General features: G+C 40.8%; 1 protein-coding gene across 6 annotated transcripts in view; it reads right to left on the bottom strand.

The window, feature by feature from the left end:
• GALNT9 (polypeptide N-acetylgalactosaminyltransferase 9) overlaps positions 1 to 14687 on the bottom strand; it is a 95720-nt gene that overhangs the window by 14205 nt on the left and 66828 nt on the right. For 5 of the 6 annotated variants that reach the window (XM_089489768.1, XM_089489771.1, XM_089489772.1 and 2 more), the window contains 3 exons: positions 12342 to 12527; positions 9458 to 9595; positions 1847 to 1942 (listed from right to left, as the gene is read on the bottom strand). In XM_089489768.1, the coding sequence (XP_089345894.1) occupies positions 1847 to 1942; positions 9458 to 9595; positions 12342 to 12527 (420 nt within the window). The remainder of the gene's footprint in view (positions 1 to 1846; positions 1943 to 9457; positions 9596 to 12341; positions 12528 to 14687) is intronic. The other variant, XM_089489769.1, reaches the window with a different exon arrangement.

Consider the following 14687-nt stretch of genomic DNA (forward strand, 5'->3'; position numbering starts at 1 on the left):
AGTCAAAAGGCAATACCTACAAAATTAGATTTCCTTTGAATTGTATAAAGGTTTCCTTTTGTCTCTTCTTTTTCCTTATACAAGGAAACAGATGTTAAAATTTAAACTAAGGAAGTGAGAAAATAATCAAGATATAACACTATTACTGAACTTAGTAAATATGAGGATACCTGAAGTTACAGGAAGTCTTTTGTTGTATGAGAGATGGAATGGCTAAAGCAGAAATTGTATGTATGTAAGGTTCTTAAGTTTTCAAGTGTTTATGTAATTTGTACGTTCGTATGTTATGTCCTTGTATTTGTATTTTTTTTAATGAAATAAAATTAAAAAAAGAAAGAAAGAAAACTCACAGCAGGTAAAGGAGTGGATTCAGCAGGAATTCAGGGGCAGAATACTTGGTGGTGGTGGTGAGTCCAGAGTATGCTAGCAAATGTAGATCAGTTCCAGGATGTAGGAGACATATGAATGACATACATATGACACATTTTCATTGTGTATGACTGGGGGTTGGACTGGATAGCCCTTGAGATCTCTTCCAACTCTAAGATTCTATTATTCTTAGCATATATATGGGGGAGTGGATCACACAAGTGTGCCAACTGCTGCTGGCCGCTCAACCAGTGCCCACCATACTGCTTCTCAGTGCAATAATTTAGTTTTGATTATTTATTATTATTGTTGTTTTTGTTGTTGTTATTGTTATTATTATAGTTTATTTTTATAGCGCTGTGAATGTAGGTGGAACTTCCTGACAGTAAGGGCTATTTGACAGTGGAACAAACTCCCTCGGAGTGTAGTGGAGTCTCCTTCCTTGGAGGTCTTTAAACAGAGGTTAGATGGCCATCTGTCGGGGATGCTTTGGCCTGTTACAGACAGCCAAAATAAAGCTGCTTCGAGTCACAGTGGAGGTATGGTGTTTCAATGATGCATGCGTCCTAAGAGTCCAGAAGCCACACCAAAGCCACGCTCCAGTCCTTAGGGCTGGAACGTGGCTTTGGTACGACTTCTGGACTCTTAGGACGCATGCATCATTGAAACACCATACTTCCACTGTGACTCGAAGCAGCTTTATTTTGGCTGTCTGTAACAGGCCTTTGATTTGGACTTCCTGCATGGCAGGGGGGTGGACTGGATGGCCCTTGCAGTCTCTTCCAACTCTATGATTCTATGATTCTATGTACACAGCGCTGTACATACAAATGATCAAATCAATAAAAATGAAACCTGCCAATGGCGTACAATCTGCAAAATACATATAAAACAATAGGTAATAAGATAAAATAGAATTGGTTAAAATAGCTTAGCTATGCTTTTAAATACACCGATATTTGAATTCTAAACCTTCAGCTCTGTCTCCAATACTTGAGGGGCTCTCCCCAGAAATGATGGCTTTCTATCTTCTTTTTTTATTCCCCAGTGTTTCTCTCTGCACTGTGTGTTGTCAGCTTATACAGATACGAATAGTCAAGTTCGCCTTGCTGAAGGAAATGCAGACATCATGAATACTAGAGTGCAGAAAGCAGAGTGACCTGAGAGGACCAACCAATCAACTGAGCTTTAAGAACATATTTCATTTTTTACAAAGCAAATTTAAAGTTGTCTAGCACAATAAATTCCTGAACCAGTTTGTATAAAATTGAGACCCAATCTCAGTTGGACTCCAGAATGGAGGTTTGTACAGCTCTAAAAAAGCCTTTGTTCTAGAACTGAGTTTTCCTTACATTTTCCTCTCTAGTCCCAACCCTCCTGTCAGTTATTAAGTGAAGATGCTGTAAATAACTTTGGTTCTTCAGTCTTCTCCCTTAGGTCATAATTTAGGAGATAAACAATGTGAAATTGTGCCTACCTGGGAGGACATGCCATGGCATGGGTAGAGAATTGCTTTGTCGTCATCTTCAGCTCCCTGGTCCAAGCAGTAGCCACTGGCTTTGCTGTTACGCACCTGAAATCAAAATTGGGAGGGGGAGAATAAATTCGGGTTCATAAGTGTAGTCATATTATATTTCCATTACATGATCCTAGCTTATCTACAGAGGAAGCCTGAGAAACACATTTACCTGATGAAGCTAGTGAAGCTTCAAAAGCTTGTATCATGTATTTTCTCAATTTTAGTTGGTCCTATTAAGGTATCACCATTTTGTGCATTTTGGATGTTATTATACTTTACTGTATGGACAACATGGATACCTGCAAATATTTTTACTGACCTTAAACGTTTTAAAGCACTCGTTGCTAATTTGCTACCAGTCCAAATGCAAGATACTGGTGATGACATTTAAAGACCTAAATGGCTTGGGACCTAAATGGCTTCTCCCTATGTATATTTTCCCAGTACCCTCCTCTGTGCCCCACCAGTGAAGGCAATACAAAGTGAGAGCACATGAGAGAAAACCTTCTTGGCTGTGGCACCCCAATTGTGGAATGCCCTCCCCTAGGAGATGCCAATATTGGTTTATTTCTGGTGCCAAGCCAAAACATGGCTCTTTATTAAAGCCTTTAGGAACTGATTTATTTCAAATTTATTTCAATACACACACACACACACACACACACACACACACACACGGTTTTAAATTGTCATAGTTTTAATGTGAAGTCGAAAGCTTTCATGGCTGGCATCCACAGCCTGAAAAACCCACAAAATCAGACAGCGCAGCAGACAACAGACATCACCGCACCACACCAGGGTGCTAATGGCGCTTTGGCAGTGGCAGAAAAAGAAGCCGCATTTTGCAGCTCCTTTTTCTCACTGCATAGTTGTCGAGATGTGTGGTCGCCACGGCAACAATACTGGGGATAAAGGGGAGACCTCTGTCTGCCCCTTTCCCCCTGTCTGTCCAGCCCCTATGTACTTGGGGTGGCTCAGTGGTTAAAACACTGACTCTGATGATCACAAGGTCAGCAGGTTGGCAGTTCAAGGCCCAAGCACCATGTGGTGGAGTGACCTCCTGGCATAGAAACATAGAAACTGCTTTACATTGTGGCAGAGCATGGGTCTGTCTAGCTTAACATTGGCAGCATGACTGTCAGCAGCACTCCTAAGAAGATGGGGAATTTCCTATTTCTATTTTGAAAATTGTACACGGGGCCTTTTGCTAGCAAAGAATAAGCTTAGCACTGAGCTATGGATTAAGATAGAGGGGGAGATACTATCAGTGTTAGATCTTTTTATACCAGTATATCTCAAGAGGATGCCCTCACCCTTGCACACCATACTTTGTACAGGAAAGAAGTGAAAAACACACACCCCTTCCCACTTCCCTTGTTGAAATATATATATATATATATATAACATACAATATATCATAATCCTACATAAAAGATAAAGAAAAAAATAACATAAAAACAACAGAAACAACAAAAAACCAATACATATCTACTTAAACATACCCAAATTAATATATAATTTCAGTATCAACAGCATAATGTCATATGAACAACAAACAAGTAAGTTTGGTCAGAAACAATTTATTATCTAAAGCTGGGGAGTTATATGGAGCCAGCAAAGTGCCAGGGTTTCATTCCCAGCTCATCCACGAAATCCACTGGTTGATCTTGGGCAAGTCACACTCTCTCAGCCTTGAAGGATGACAATGGCGGTTTACAGACCGCCAGATATGGCACCCCTGTCACGTGCTAGGAGTTGGCTGAGGATGCAGCGTCCATGCCGGCCTCACCCCTAGCACATGATGGGGGCGTAATCATGGCGGCGCCCTGTACACATGGGGGCCACCATGATTACATCACATGCACGTCACCTCCAAACGGAGCAGCGTGCATGTGATGCCCTTGCGCCGCTGCAGGGTGCTTGTGGAGCCCTTTCAACAGCGCTGGAAGGAGCTCCGAAATGGAGCTCCTTCTGCCGCTTGTGTCACTGGCGTGGCTTTTAAATGGCCGCGCCAGCGACACAAGGAGAAAGGGACCGAGTGGCTTTTTAACTAACAAAGCTTTTTAAATTTCAGGCCTCATGGGCTGTGTCTGTATTTTTTTTCTGGGCCTTGCTTAGGTTGCTTATCACATGAACTTTAAAACCGGCTCTAGCCTCCCGGGCTGCAGCCAGGACACGGGATGGAGGCGGGGATTGTTGCATGCTAAATTGCCACCCTCCATCAGCCTGGGTCCCAGTTGAAAAGCTTCTGACTTCAAAAAAGCGGCTGGGAGAGCGGCTGGGACCTGGCTTGGACATGAGCTGATGGCGGACGGTGGTTAGAATGCAATAATCCCCACCTCCATCCCGAGTCCTGGCTCCAGGCTGGGAGGCTTGAAATACTTTTAAATTTAATGCGATAAACAAACAAACAAGTTTCATTTATACACCACTTCATACCGCCTAAGCAGTGTCTAAGTGGTTTACAACTGTTAGCTAATTTGCCCCCAACAAGCTGGGTACTCATTTTAGTGACCTCGGAAGGATGCAAGCCTGAGTCAAGCTTGAGCCCTTTTGCTGGCCTTGAACTCGCAACCTTGGGGTTTTGAGTGAGTGGCTGCAGTACAGGCATTTAACCACTGCACCACCAGGGCGCCTAAGCCTACTGAGAAGAACAAGACTCTGCCCCTCCTCTCCTCTCTGTTCTCCTGAATTAATTGAGTGGAAATGACTTTTCACTTTTAACTCAGGAGTTTATCACACGGAAGAGGTTTTCCAGCTTTTTGCAGCTCAGATCCGACGTGACTGTGGGTCCAATGATGCAAATTCATGTGATAATGTGATGTATTATCACATGTGATTCCTTTCTATGGGAGCTCCTTCCATGGCGCTTCCGCAGTGAATCCAAAGTGACTCCTCATTCTGGCGAATTCGGTAAAAAGTGAATTCACAGAATTTGCATTCAAGCTCACTTCGATTTCACTCCAAATTGTTCTGGTGTGGAATGCAACTTTGCTTCCGTCCTGGTACACCTCCCCAAACCTTGAAAGAGGTAAATTTCCCATGATGCTGTGCTGCAATTTTGCCCCAATTGCTTCCGTTGCTCGGAAGGGTAGATGACAGGGATGGAGGGAATGAAACAGGAGGCTGGGGGGAGAGATGGGAGCAACAGAGGGGGCCATTGGAGGCTGGAGGGAGCAACAAACTCCAGTTCCCAGAATTCCATAGCCTCGAACCAAGGACCCCACAACAAACTCCAACTCCCAGAATTTCATAGCACTGAGCCAGAACAGTGAAAGTGGAGTCAAACCGGATTATTTCCCAAGTGCGGTTGCAACCTAAGAGAAGGCAACTGTTACAAAGGGAAGGAGAGTGGGTTGGATTCAAGGAGGCAGTACTTTAGGGAGCATGGAGAATAATTATAATAATTATAATTTAAAAAAACAAAAAATGTTTTTAAAATAATACTGATAATAATAATTTATTTTAATAATAATAATAATAATAATAATAATAATAAACTATTAGTTTGCTGAGGCACCAGAGCTCTCGGGCTGAAAATGTCTCAGGACACTACAGTTCCCAGAATTTCATAGCACTGAGCCAGGACAGTTAAAGTGGAGTCAAACCGGATTATCTCCCCAGTGCGGATGCAACCTAAGAGAAGGTAACTGTTTCAAAGGGAAGGAGAGTGGATTGGATTAAAGGAGGTGGTACTTTAGGGAGCATGGAGAATAATTATAATAATTATAATTAAAAAAACAAAAATTGTTTTTAAAATATTAATAATAATAATTATTAGCACTGAGCCAGGACAGTAAAAGTGGAGTTAAACCGTATTATTTCCCCAGTGCGGATGCAACCTAAGAGAAGGCAACTGTTACACAGGGAAGGAGAGTGATATTTTAGGGAGCATGGGGAATAAGGGAAACTGGATCATTTCTGCAATCCTCCAAAATGGGTCTCCTTCAGATCCAAAGGATTTACTTCCAAGTAAACCTGCAGCTTCTACACTGATTATTTTGCAGTGAATAATAATAATAATAATAATAATAATAATAATTCCTTCATAATAATAATAAATGGATGGGGGCTCTGACATGGAGGATAGACATACTGTAGATGTGGCTGAAATAGATAAGGAGAATGACAGGAAAATAGATGTAGTTGTGGCTGAAATAGATGAGGAGAATGACAGGAGAATAGATGTAGATGTGGCTGAAATGGATGAGGACAATGACTTGAGAATAGATGTAGATGTGGCTGAAATGGATGGGGGCTCTAACATGGAGGACCCTGTTTGAATTTGGCTGCCAGGGATGGGAAAATAGAAGGGAGGAAGAAAGGTGACGCTGTCATTCACGTGAGGCTAGCATTCATGTGAAAGGGGAACCAGGCTCCCTTCTTAACCACGGAAGTGCAAAGGTTCAGGATGCGTTCAGACCCCCACTGAGCATGTGCAAGGGGCCCAGTTCGAATAGTTGAATCCGCATGGTATGCACCGGTGTGGTAATACAATTTGCACTCACTCCGCTTTGTGTGAATCCGCATCACGTGACTTGCCTTGGATTCTATTCCCCCTCGATTCAGAAGGGCAATGGAAGGGCAACCAGATGTGATAATACATGTGCGTTATAACGTGAATTCGCATAGCTGAACCAGGAGTCACCCTGGATCTGAGCTGCAAAAACCTCCGTTTGATAAACACCTCGGTTTCCAGCAACTGAAGTGTGACAAGTGGCTTTAGAAGTGGGCTATTTTTGGGATCAGCTTGATAGCTGGTTGCCAGGCAACTGGTAGCCCAAGAGCAGCAAAGCCCAGCCCAGTTGTGTTTCATGGAGGGATCTCCTGGTAAGGGGGAATTTAACAATGCAGAGTTCAGTTGTGACAGGTCGAGTCTAGTCTGGTGTGGTCTCTATTACAAGAAAAGAGGTAAAGAGGTGAGATAGCTGAGGAGCTGACACAGAGATTAAAAAGGTGATATCAAGGGGTCCCAGGAGTGGAGGTGGACTGTAGAGAACCTTCACATGAAGCATTCTTCCTTCCTCTTTCTTTGCTGCCTGGCTGTTTCTTGGGAGAAAGCCAGGCTGCAAAGGAACCTTGAGGAGTGAGCATAGAGTCATGGCAGTTAAAGTGGTGTCAAATTGGATTATTTCTGTAGTGTAGATGAAGACTGAAAGAAAGAAGCTGGTAGCATGAGCTTTTGTAGACTTGAGCCTAATTCCTCAGATGCATGAAGAACTTTCAGTTAGTTTCAAAGGTGCTATAAGATCCTTTCGTGTACTAACTTTAAAGCTATATTTGTTTTTATTATTATAAGCTACCTTGAGTCCTGGACTGGGAAAAAGGCATAAATATACATAGTGATTCTGTGATGTGGATGAGAGCTGCAGTCTAAAAACATCTCCAATATGCTGCCCATCTTTGAAAGCAGTGTAGAATGGCGTGCACGCTGCATGCAGTAACCCCATTATTTTCAATGGGGTTTGAGCATACGTGCTATTTGCTTTACACGGGGGGGGGGGTGGTGGATCCCCACATAAAGCAAGGGTGCACTGTATTTATTAAGTCCCTTTCAGGTAGAGAAACTGTGCATACACCTGCCTTCAAGTTCCCTGCCAATTTACAGTAACCCTATGAAGTTCATAGGGTCCTCCATTCAAGTATTAATCAGGCCTGACCCTGCCAGGGTGGTGTAAAGGTCTAAACATTGGAGATCAGGGTTCAAATCTTCTCTTGACCCACTGGGTAACTTTGGGAAAAGCCCATAGCTCAGCCTCAGAGGAAGGACAAAGTAACCCTTCTCTGAACAACTGTTACCAAGAAAACCCCTTGATAGGGTTGCCATAACTCAGAAAAGACTTTAAGGCACATATGAAAGACTCATTAACCTCAGTGGGACTGCATTCCAAAGAAGTAACATGGGCTACAAAAACCTTCCTTAGGATGGAGCTGCCTAGATTCTTAGATCTTCCTTAATAGGCAGATGACTAATGCACAGCTAAGCATTGTCCAAATAAGGCCTATAGAATCATAGAATCATAGAATCGTAGAGTTGGAAGAGACCACTAGGGCCATCCAGTCCTATACTAGCATTACAAGTTTTTGCACACTCAGATGATCTGAAGATTTGACTAAACATAGGATGAAGCAAAGCAACAACCTTCCATATTTAAAAAAATCAACTAAGAAACACTGGGATTTTCTGTTCCACTGGCATATTATTAGAAGTCCTCCATTTTAATGGCTTGTGAGTGATCATGCTTTGATTGTGAGTTCCTGCATGGCAGAATGGGGTTGGATTGGATGGCCCTTGCAGTCTCTTCCAACTCTATGATTCTATGATTCAATATTGTCTCTTGATATATGCTGGTTAAGCCTCATGAGGCATATCAACATTAGCAGGGCTACCCGTTCCTCTAATTTACAAAATATGTTTGTTTAGTTCAGTGGTGGGGAAGTCTGATTCTTCAGATGTTGTTGGACTGCAACACCCAGCAGTTGTAGTCAGCATTGTCATAGTTGAGGAATTTGAGGAGTTGCAGTTCCACACCATCTGGAAGTCAATTCTGTCAACATCTGAGTGGCCTGGGCTAATGTAATCTAATGCCTATGAGCCAGCATGGCATAGTGATTTGGGTGTTGGACTAGGACACACACGCACACACACACACACAAACAGAATTGACATCCTCCCATGGCCATGGAAACCCACTGGATGATTTTGGTGAAGTCACACACTCTCAGTCTCAGAGGGGAAGCAAAGGCAAAACTCCTTTAAAAGTCTTGCCAAGAAATCCCTGTGATCAATTAACATTTGGTCACTGTAAGTTAGAAATTACTTGAATACAAAGGATTGACAATCTAATGCCTCTTCAACCATAGCCCTTTCATTCATTTATTATTTTTATTAGTCACTTTTAAAACTTGCCTCAAGGAGGAGAACATGGTTCTCAGCCTCTTCCTCATTATTTTATCCTTAATGTAAGACAGAGAGAGTAACCAGGAAAAGGTCACCTAGTGACATTCAGTGTTTAAGTAGGGACTTGGATCTCCCAAGTTCAAGTCCAATACTCCAACTATTACACTGCACTGGTTCTCCTATTTGTGGCTTCTATTCTTGTCTTTCTTCTGTCCAGTGTGGGACAGGATCTTCTTTACGGCCATCACACTTGAAGATGTGGACATTGGGGTGGGCACAAGTCTTTTGGGAAAGGGTTTTGATTCCTTCTTTCCTTCAATTACTTGACTATGACAAGAGAAAAGCAAAGATTCAACCCACAGCTGCCAAACCTTGGCCCTGCAGATGGTTCTCAAAGGCAAGTCCCAATAATTGTTGATGGATTTGCTTTGCATTCCAAGATCAAGATAATGTAACTCATGTCCTATGTTCTATGTAAGCATTGTCAGTATTTTTGCGCTGTTGTTCTACCTTTTTCATGTTAATTTCTGTTTTTTTAAAAATAAATAAAATAAAAACTGACAAGTCCCATCATCGCTAGCTATTTACACTAGCTAGAGGACTGCAGACTCCTCCTTCTGAGTCAAATGACTGTGGCTCCACAGTGGCCACTTAACACCATGCATTACCTCTCCATAAGTGATGGTATTATTGTAGATCCTCATTTCGGGATAGACATTTTCCAAGTACCACTTAAAACTCCGACACTGAAGACGTTGACGCAAAGCTACCCTTTCCGAAACATCTCCAAAGTCAACTCCAGGGTTCTGTGGAAGCAGGAATACATAAACTAAGCAATTCTATTAGGCTATCAGTTTCATTACTTGAACAACACTCATTGTTCATTTCATTTACAAGTGGATTCCTATGCCCACCCTTTTCACAGGTCTTCCTGCATAAATAGCTACTGAATCAACATCTGTCCTTGAGAATAAGAAATAACTATTATTGAACTTTCAAAAGTGTGAGGGAAAATGAGAGAAAGCTGGTGGGGAAATGAAAATGCGAACAAGCTAAATACAGCAACATTCTATTTACTTTCTCAGAGAGATGTAACCAGTACAGAAACAGGGCCATGGAAAAAACCCTTTAAAATGAACTGCAAACAATAATGAAAATATCAGACTGTTGCACACAGGTGTGAAACTTCCTTTAGTCTATTTAAATTCAGATAATTCTTGTAATTGTTGATGTCATGGGGAAAATTTTGTGGAAAGTTTAGAAACTCAACTGGGCTGTCAGGTTCTGAGGTTCCTAACCCCTGCATGTAATATGCAACAGCATCCATGCCTTTAACTGATATTTGCCCATTTCAAAGACAGTAGAGAGATTTGGACTAGGTAAGAAATGAACCGGGAGAGCAACTGACAGAGTTTTGTGAGATTAACAATCTATTTATTGCAAATATCTTCTTCAGACAAAAGGAGAGGAGATTGTGTACAAGGACATCACTAGATGGTTAACACAAAAATCAAGCACATCACATGATAAGCAACAGAAGATGGACAAACTCCATTCTTGCAGCTAAAACAAGACCAGGCACAGACTATGGCACAGACCATGAACTACTAATATTCAAAATTCGAATAAAGCTGAAGAAGAACACCAAATCAATCACAAAGACAAAATATTACCTGAAGAACATTCCAACAGAATTTTAAAAAGTGTGAGAAACAGATTGCAACTATTAAGATTAATTAACTGAGAACAAGAAGAACTATAGACAGAAATCAAGGACATAGTCAAAGATCAATGCAGAAAGACATCTGTGGCCAAAAAGGAGGAAAAGAAACAATGGCTGACAGATGAAATGCTTCAAGCAGTTAAAGAAAGAAAAAAAAATCAAAGAAAAGGGAGACAGGAACAAAATCAGAACCATAAATGATACTATCCAATGATTAGTGTGCAAGGATAAAGAGAATCAATACAGAGAAACAGAAGACCATGACTGAAAAGGAAGAACAAGAGACCTCTTCCACAAGATGTAGAGGGATAATAATAATAATAATAATAATAATAATAATAATAATAACTTATTTGTATCCCACCTCTCCCTTTTTGAGGATTGAGGCAGGTATGAATGACACGGAGAAAAGAAACTTACAAAGATGAGGCCCAAATTTTTGAAAGTGATGTGAAGCCCACACTCAAAAAATTGGAAAGAATAAATCACCAAGAACAGATGACATACCAACAGAACAATCCACAGAGAAAGAATCATGTAAAGCTCTAACTAAAATATGCCATTAAATCTGGAAAACATCTGTGGCCCACAGATTGGAAGCGATCAATATACATTCCAATCCATTTATTAACTGTGCAACACTGGAGGTTCCCCACGTGTACCTATATGTTCAGTACATGCCTGGGAGTTTTGTTTTTATGGGAGGAGACTGTCCTTTTCTTTTCTTTTTTTAAATGCACAGATTTGTGCATGTTTTAAATTAGGCACACTGCTTGAATGCATGCCCTCCCTAGCAAATTGTATTTAAGCAGTAAGAAGTGTTTTGCATTTATCCCAAATATGCACATTTTTCTATGTGCACTTTTCAAATGCATATATTGGAAGCAGCGGAAGCATCTATAGCTGTCCATTCATGGTGACAGGACTCTGGAGTACAAAATATGTTTCTTCCATGAACAGTGCATTATAATCCCAATTGTTCTGTTTGGTTTAAATAGTGTACTGCTTTATGCTGTTAAGCAGATTTTACGTATGTACCACCCTCAGATCCTGTGAGATCAAAATCTTTTAGTAATACAGTATTAAGGTTGCAGTATTGGAGTAGGGGAGGGTCTAGTGGAGATCACTATAAACTGAAGCCCACTTAATATGACAGCAGCAGCAGCAGAAAAAAAATCCTTCACTACTTCCCAAGAGTGGGCAATTTTTGGGGGGTGGGGCAGATTGACCAAACCTTCCACAACCATGTCTGTTAGCCTCAGTGCTGCAGAATAAGTAGCCAGAAATCTAGCAAGGAGCTTGACCTTTATCCCCTAGCAGAATCATGCTTCCTTCTAGCAATATTTTCTAATACCCTAAATTCCTTTGGAATCAGAGCTCAGAAATGTTACTTTTTTGCATTATGTGTTTCAGAATTCCACATCTTGAATGTCTGTGCTGGCCAGCGCACTCTGCAGACCCCATACGTTTCCAGGTTTTGTTCAGAACAGGAGATCAGCCTCGTGTATAACAGCTTTGTATGCTTTCATTTCTAAAGCTGTTCTGTCCTGTTTCCAAATTAGCCTGCATTTCCTAAATGATTTTTTTTTAAAAAGACATTTAAATGCTTACTTCTAAATGGATTTTGTGCTAAAATATCTGTTTTAAAATACATTTTGTGTATGTTTCTTCAGCTAAAAATGGTACAGGAAAAGCCAGGGAACACAAAATCAAAATAATATATGTATACTGTAAATTGGTCCAAGATATTCAGATTGGATTGGCTGGTATCAGAATATGCAAAGCCTTCTAGCACAACTACTTAAAAGTTCCCTCCCACTTCCGCTTACCGTCATTGGTATGTTCCATGCCATGTACACATGAGACTTGAAATCATCCATCCAGACCTCAGCAGCACGCAAAGCATTCCGCTTTGCATAGTAGTCGATGTCATTGTTGTACGGTTTCTTTGTGCGCTCAATATGGGCCACCCGGGAACAAGGCAACACCTCCATACTTCCTCCACACTGCCAAACCTATGACGAACAACACAAGGGAGCTATGGGGTTAGGGAGGTCTAGTAAAGAGTTGATTACTGTTATACTAGTTAACTGCGTTTTAGTAGTGTGAAGGTTTTGTATAGTCCCCCTCCACTCCTGAGCTGGATTGGACCCCTTGAGACCACAATTTATCTAAAAACAAACCTAACTGCCTCCCCACAATGAATAACCTATTACATCTTAGCAATATATTGGGACATTGTCAGGGATTTCATTGGTATTTGCAAACTCAGTCAGAAACTAGCTAAGCTAAGATACAGTAAGAGGAGTGTAAAGAGGCAGAATACAGTGCGCCCTTTGTTTAGATGGGGGATCCGTTCCAGACTCCCCCACGTAAAACAAATAACGCCTATGCTCGAGCCCCATTTAAATGACAACAACAACTACAAGTGCAAAGAAGATCTTCTGCTGACCTAACAAAACCCAATACACAGGACATGTATTCACTGCTTTTGGAAGAACTGAGACAGATGCGTCAAGATATGAAGAAAGACAAGGAGGAATTTAGAATGGACATGAGGAGAGATAAAGAGGACTTGAGATGCGATATGGAAAGAATGAAAACTGAGATAAAAGAAGGAGTAAGAGAAGAGTTTAAGGAAATCAATCAAGCTATTAAAGCAATAACTTCAGATGTCAGACAAGTAAAGACTAAAGTAAAAGTCTTACAAAAAAAGAATCAGGAATTGGAAGAGAAACTGAAAGAGGAAATTGAGAAATGGAAAGAGAACCAAGCTGAAAGGACAATATGGGAACAGAAATGGCATGAGAGAGGTTTGAAAATCAGGGGATTACCGGAAATAGGGAACGAAAATACTTTTGAGAATGTGACCGAGATCTTAGCAGAATTTATGGGCAGAGAAAAAGAATTGGTGGAAATTGAAATAGATAAGGCCTGCCGCGTGAACTCGTGGGTGGCAAAACAGAAAAAACTGCCAAGAGATATTGTCATTTATTTCGTGCGTACACAGATGAAGGAACTCATATTAGAAATTCATTTTGAAGCCAAATTAATTGTAGATGATGTGGAACTGCAGCTACTGAAAGACATCCCCAATAACGTATTGAGGAAGAGGAAAGAATATGTCTTTTTAACGAAGGTGTTAAGAGAAAACGGATTTCGTTATAGGTGGGAAGTCCCTGAGGGGATCTCACTATGGTACAGACATAGAAGGGTGAAAGTAACAATAGTCCAAGAACCAAGAGAATTCTTAGATGACTTTCTGAAAGACATAGAACAACAACAAGAAGAAGAACAACAGCAACAACAACACAATAAAAAAAATGGAGAAGGAACTGACAACCTAAAGAAACAGAGCAGTAAAGTATCAATCAAAGATATTGAAGAAAATAAAGAAGAACAAGACTTGGATGAAGAGCTTCAAAGCTTAGGAGAGATCGAACCAGAAAATAAATAACACAATTAAATATTTATCATGGAATGTAAAAGGACTGAACAATCCTGGTAAAAGGGAAAAAATTAATCACTATTTAGGGAAATTAAAATTGGACGTAATCTGTCTCCAAGAGACTCATATAAAAAATACGGAAATAAAATACTTAAAATGTAGGAAATTAGGGAGAGAGTTCATAGTAGCAGGAGAAAAAAGAAAGAAAGGGGTCATATTGTATGTAAACAAAAAGATAGCTGCAAAAGAAATTTTCAGACACAAAAGGATACTTCATTGGAGTGGAAATAAATTGGTATCAAGAAAAACATTACTGATAGGGGTATTTTTGTCAGGGATGATGGGAGTTGTAGCTCTTCACCTCTGGCTCGAACTCACCACCTTGTTACGCACCAGCGCTGACCAGTTTTGGTCAGTGGTTAAAGCTTTGCTCTAAAGCAGCAGAGTTACAGAGAATAGGCTGAAGACCCTGACAAACTCTCCAAGCCTTCTCACTCTTGCTTCCACAGAAGTCTTCCCACTTCTTCAGGATCCAGCTGGCTCTTGTATCTTCACTCAAGACACCAGACAACTCAGTAGTCTTATATAAAAGATCTACTTTATTCTACTATATACAGCTCCAAAACTATCCAACACAACTCCTCAATACTACTACCAACACAATACATTAGGATTCATAGCCATTATTATAGTCCTTGGATAATACCACCCACTCTTGTCAGTTTCC

Source organism: Sceloporus occidentalis, unplaced genomic scaffold (assembly GCF_023333645.1).
Source record: "Sceloporus occidentalis isolate IW3139 unplaced genomic scaffold, rSceOcc1.0.p SCAF_41, whole genome shotgun sequence".
Lineage (NCBI taxonomy): Eukaryota > Metazoa > Chordata > Lepidosauria > Squamata > Phrynosomatidae > Sceloporus > Sceloporus occidentalis.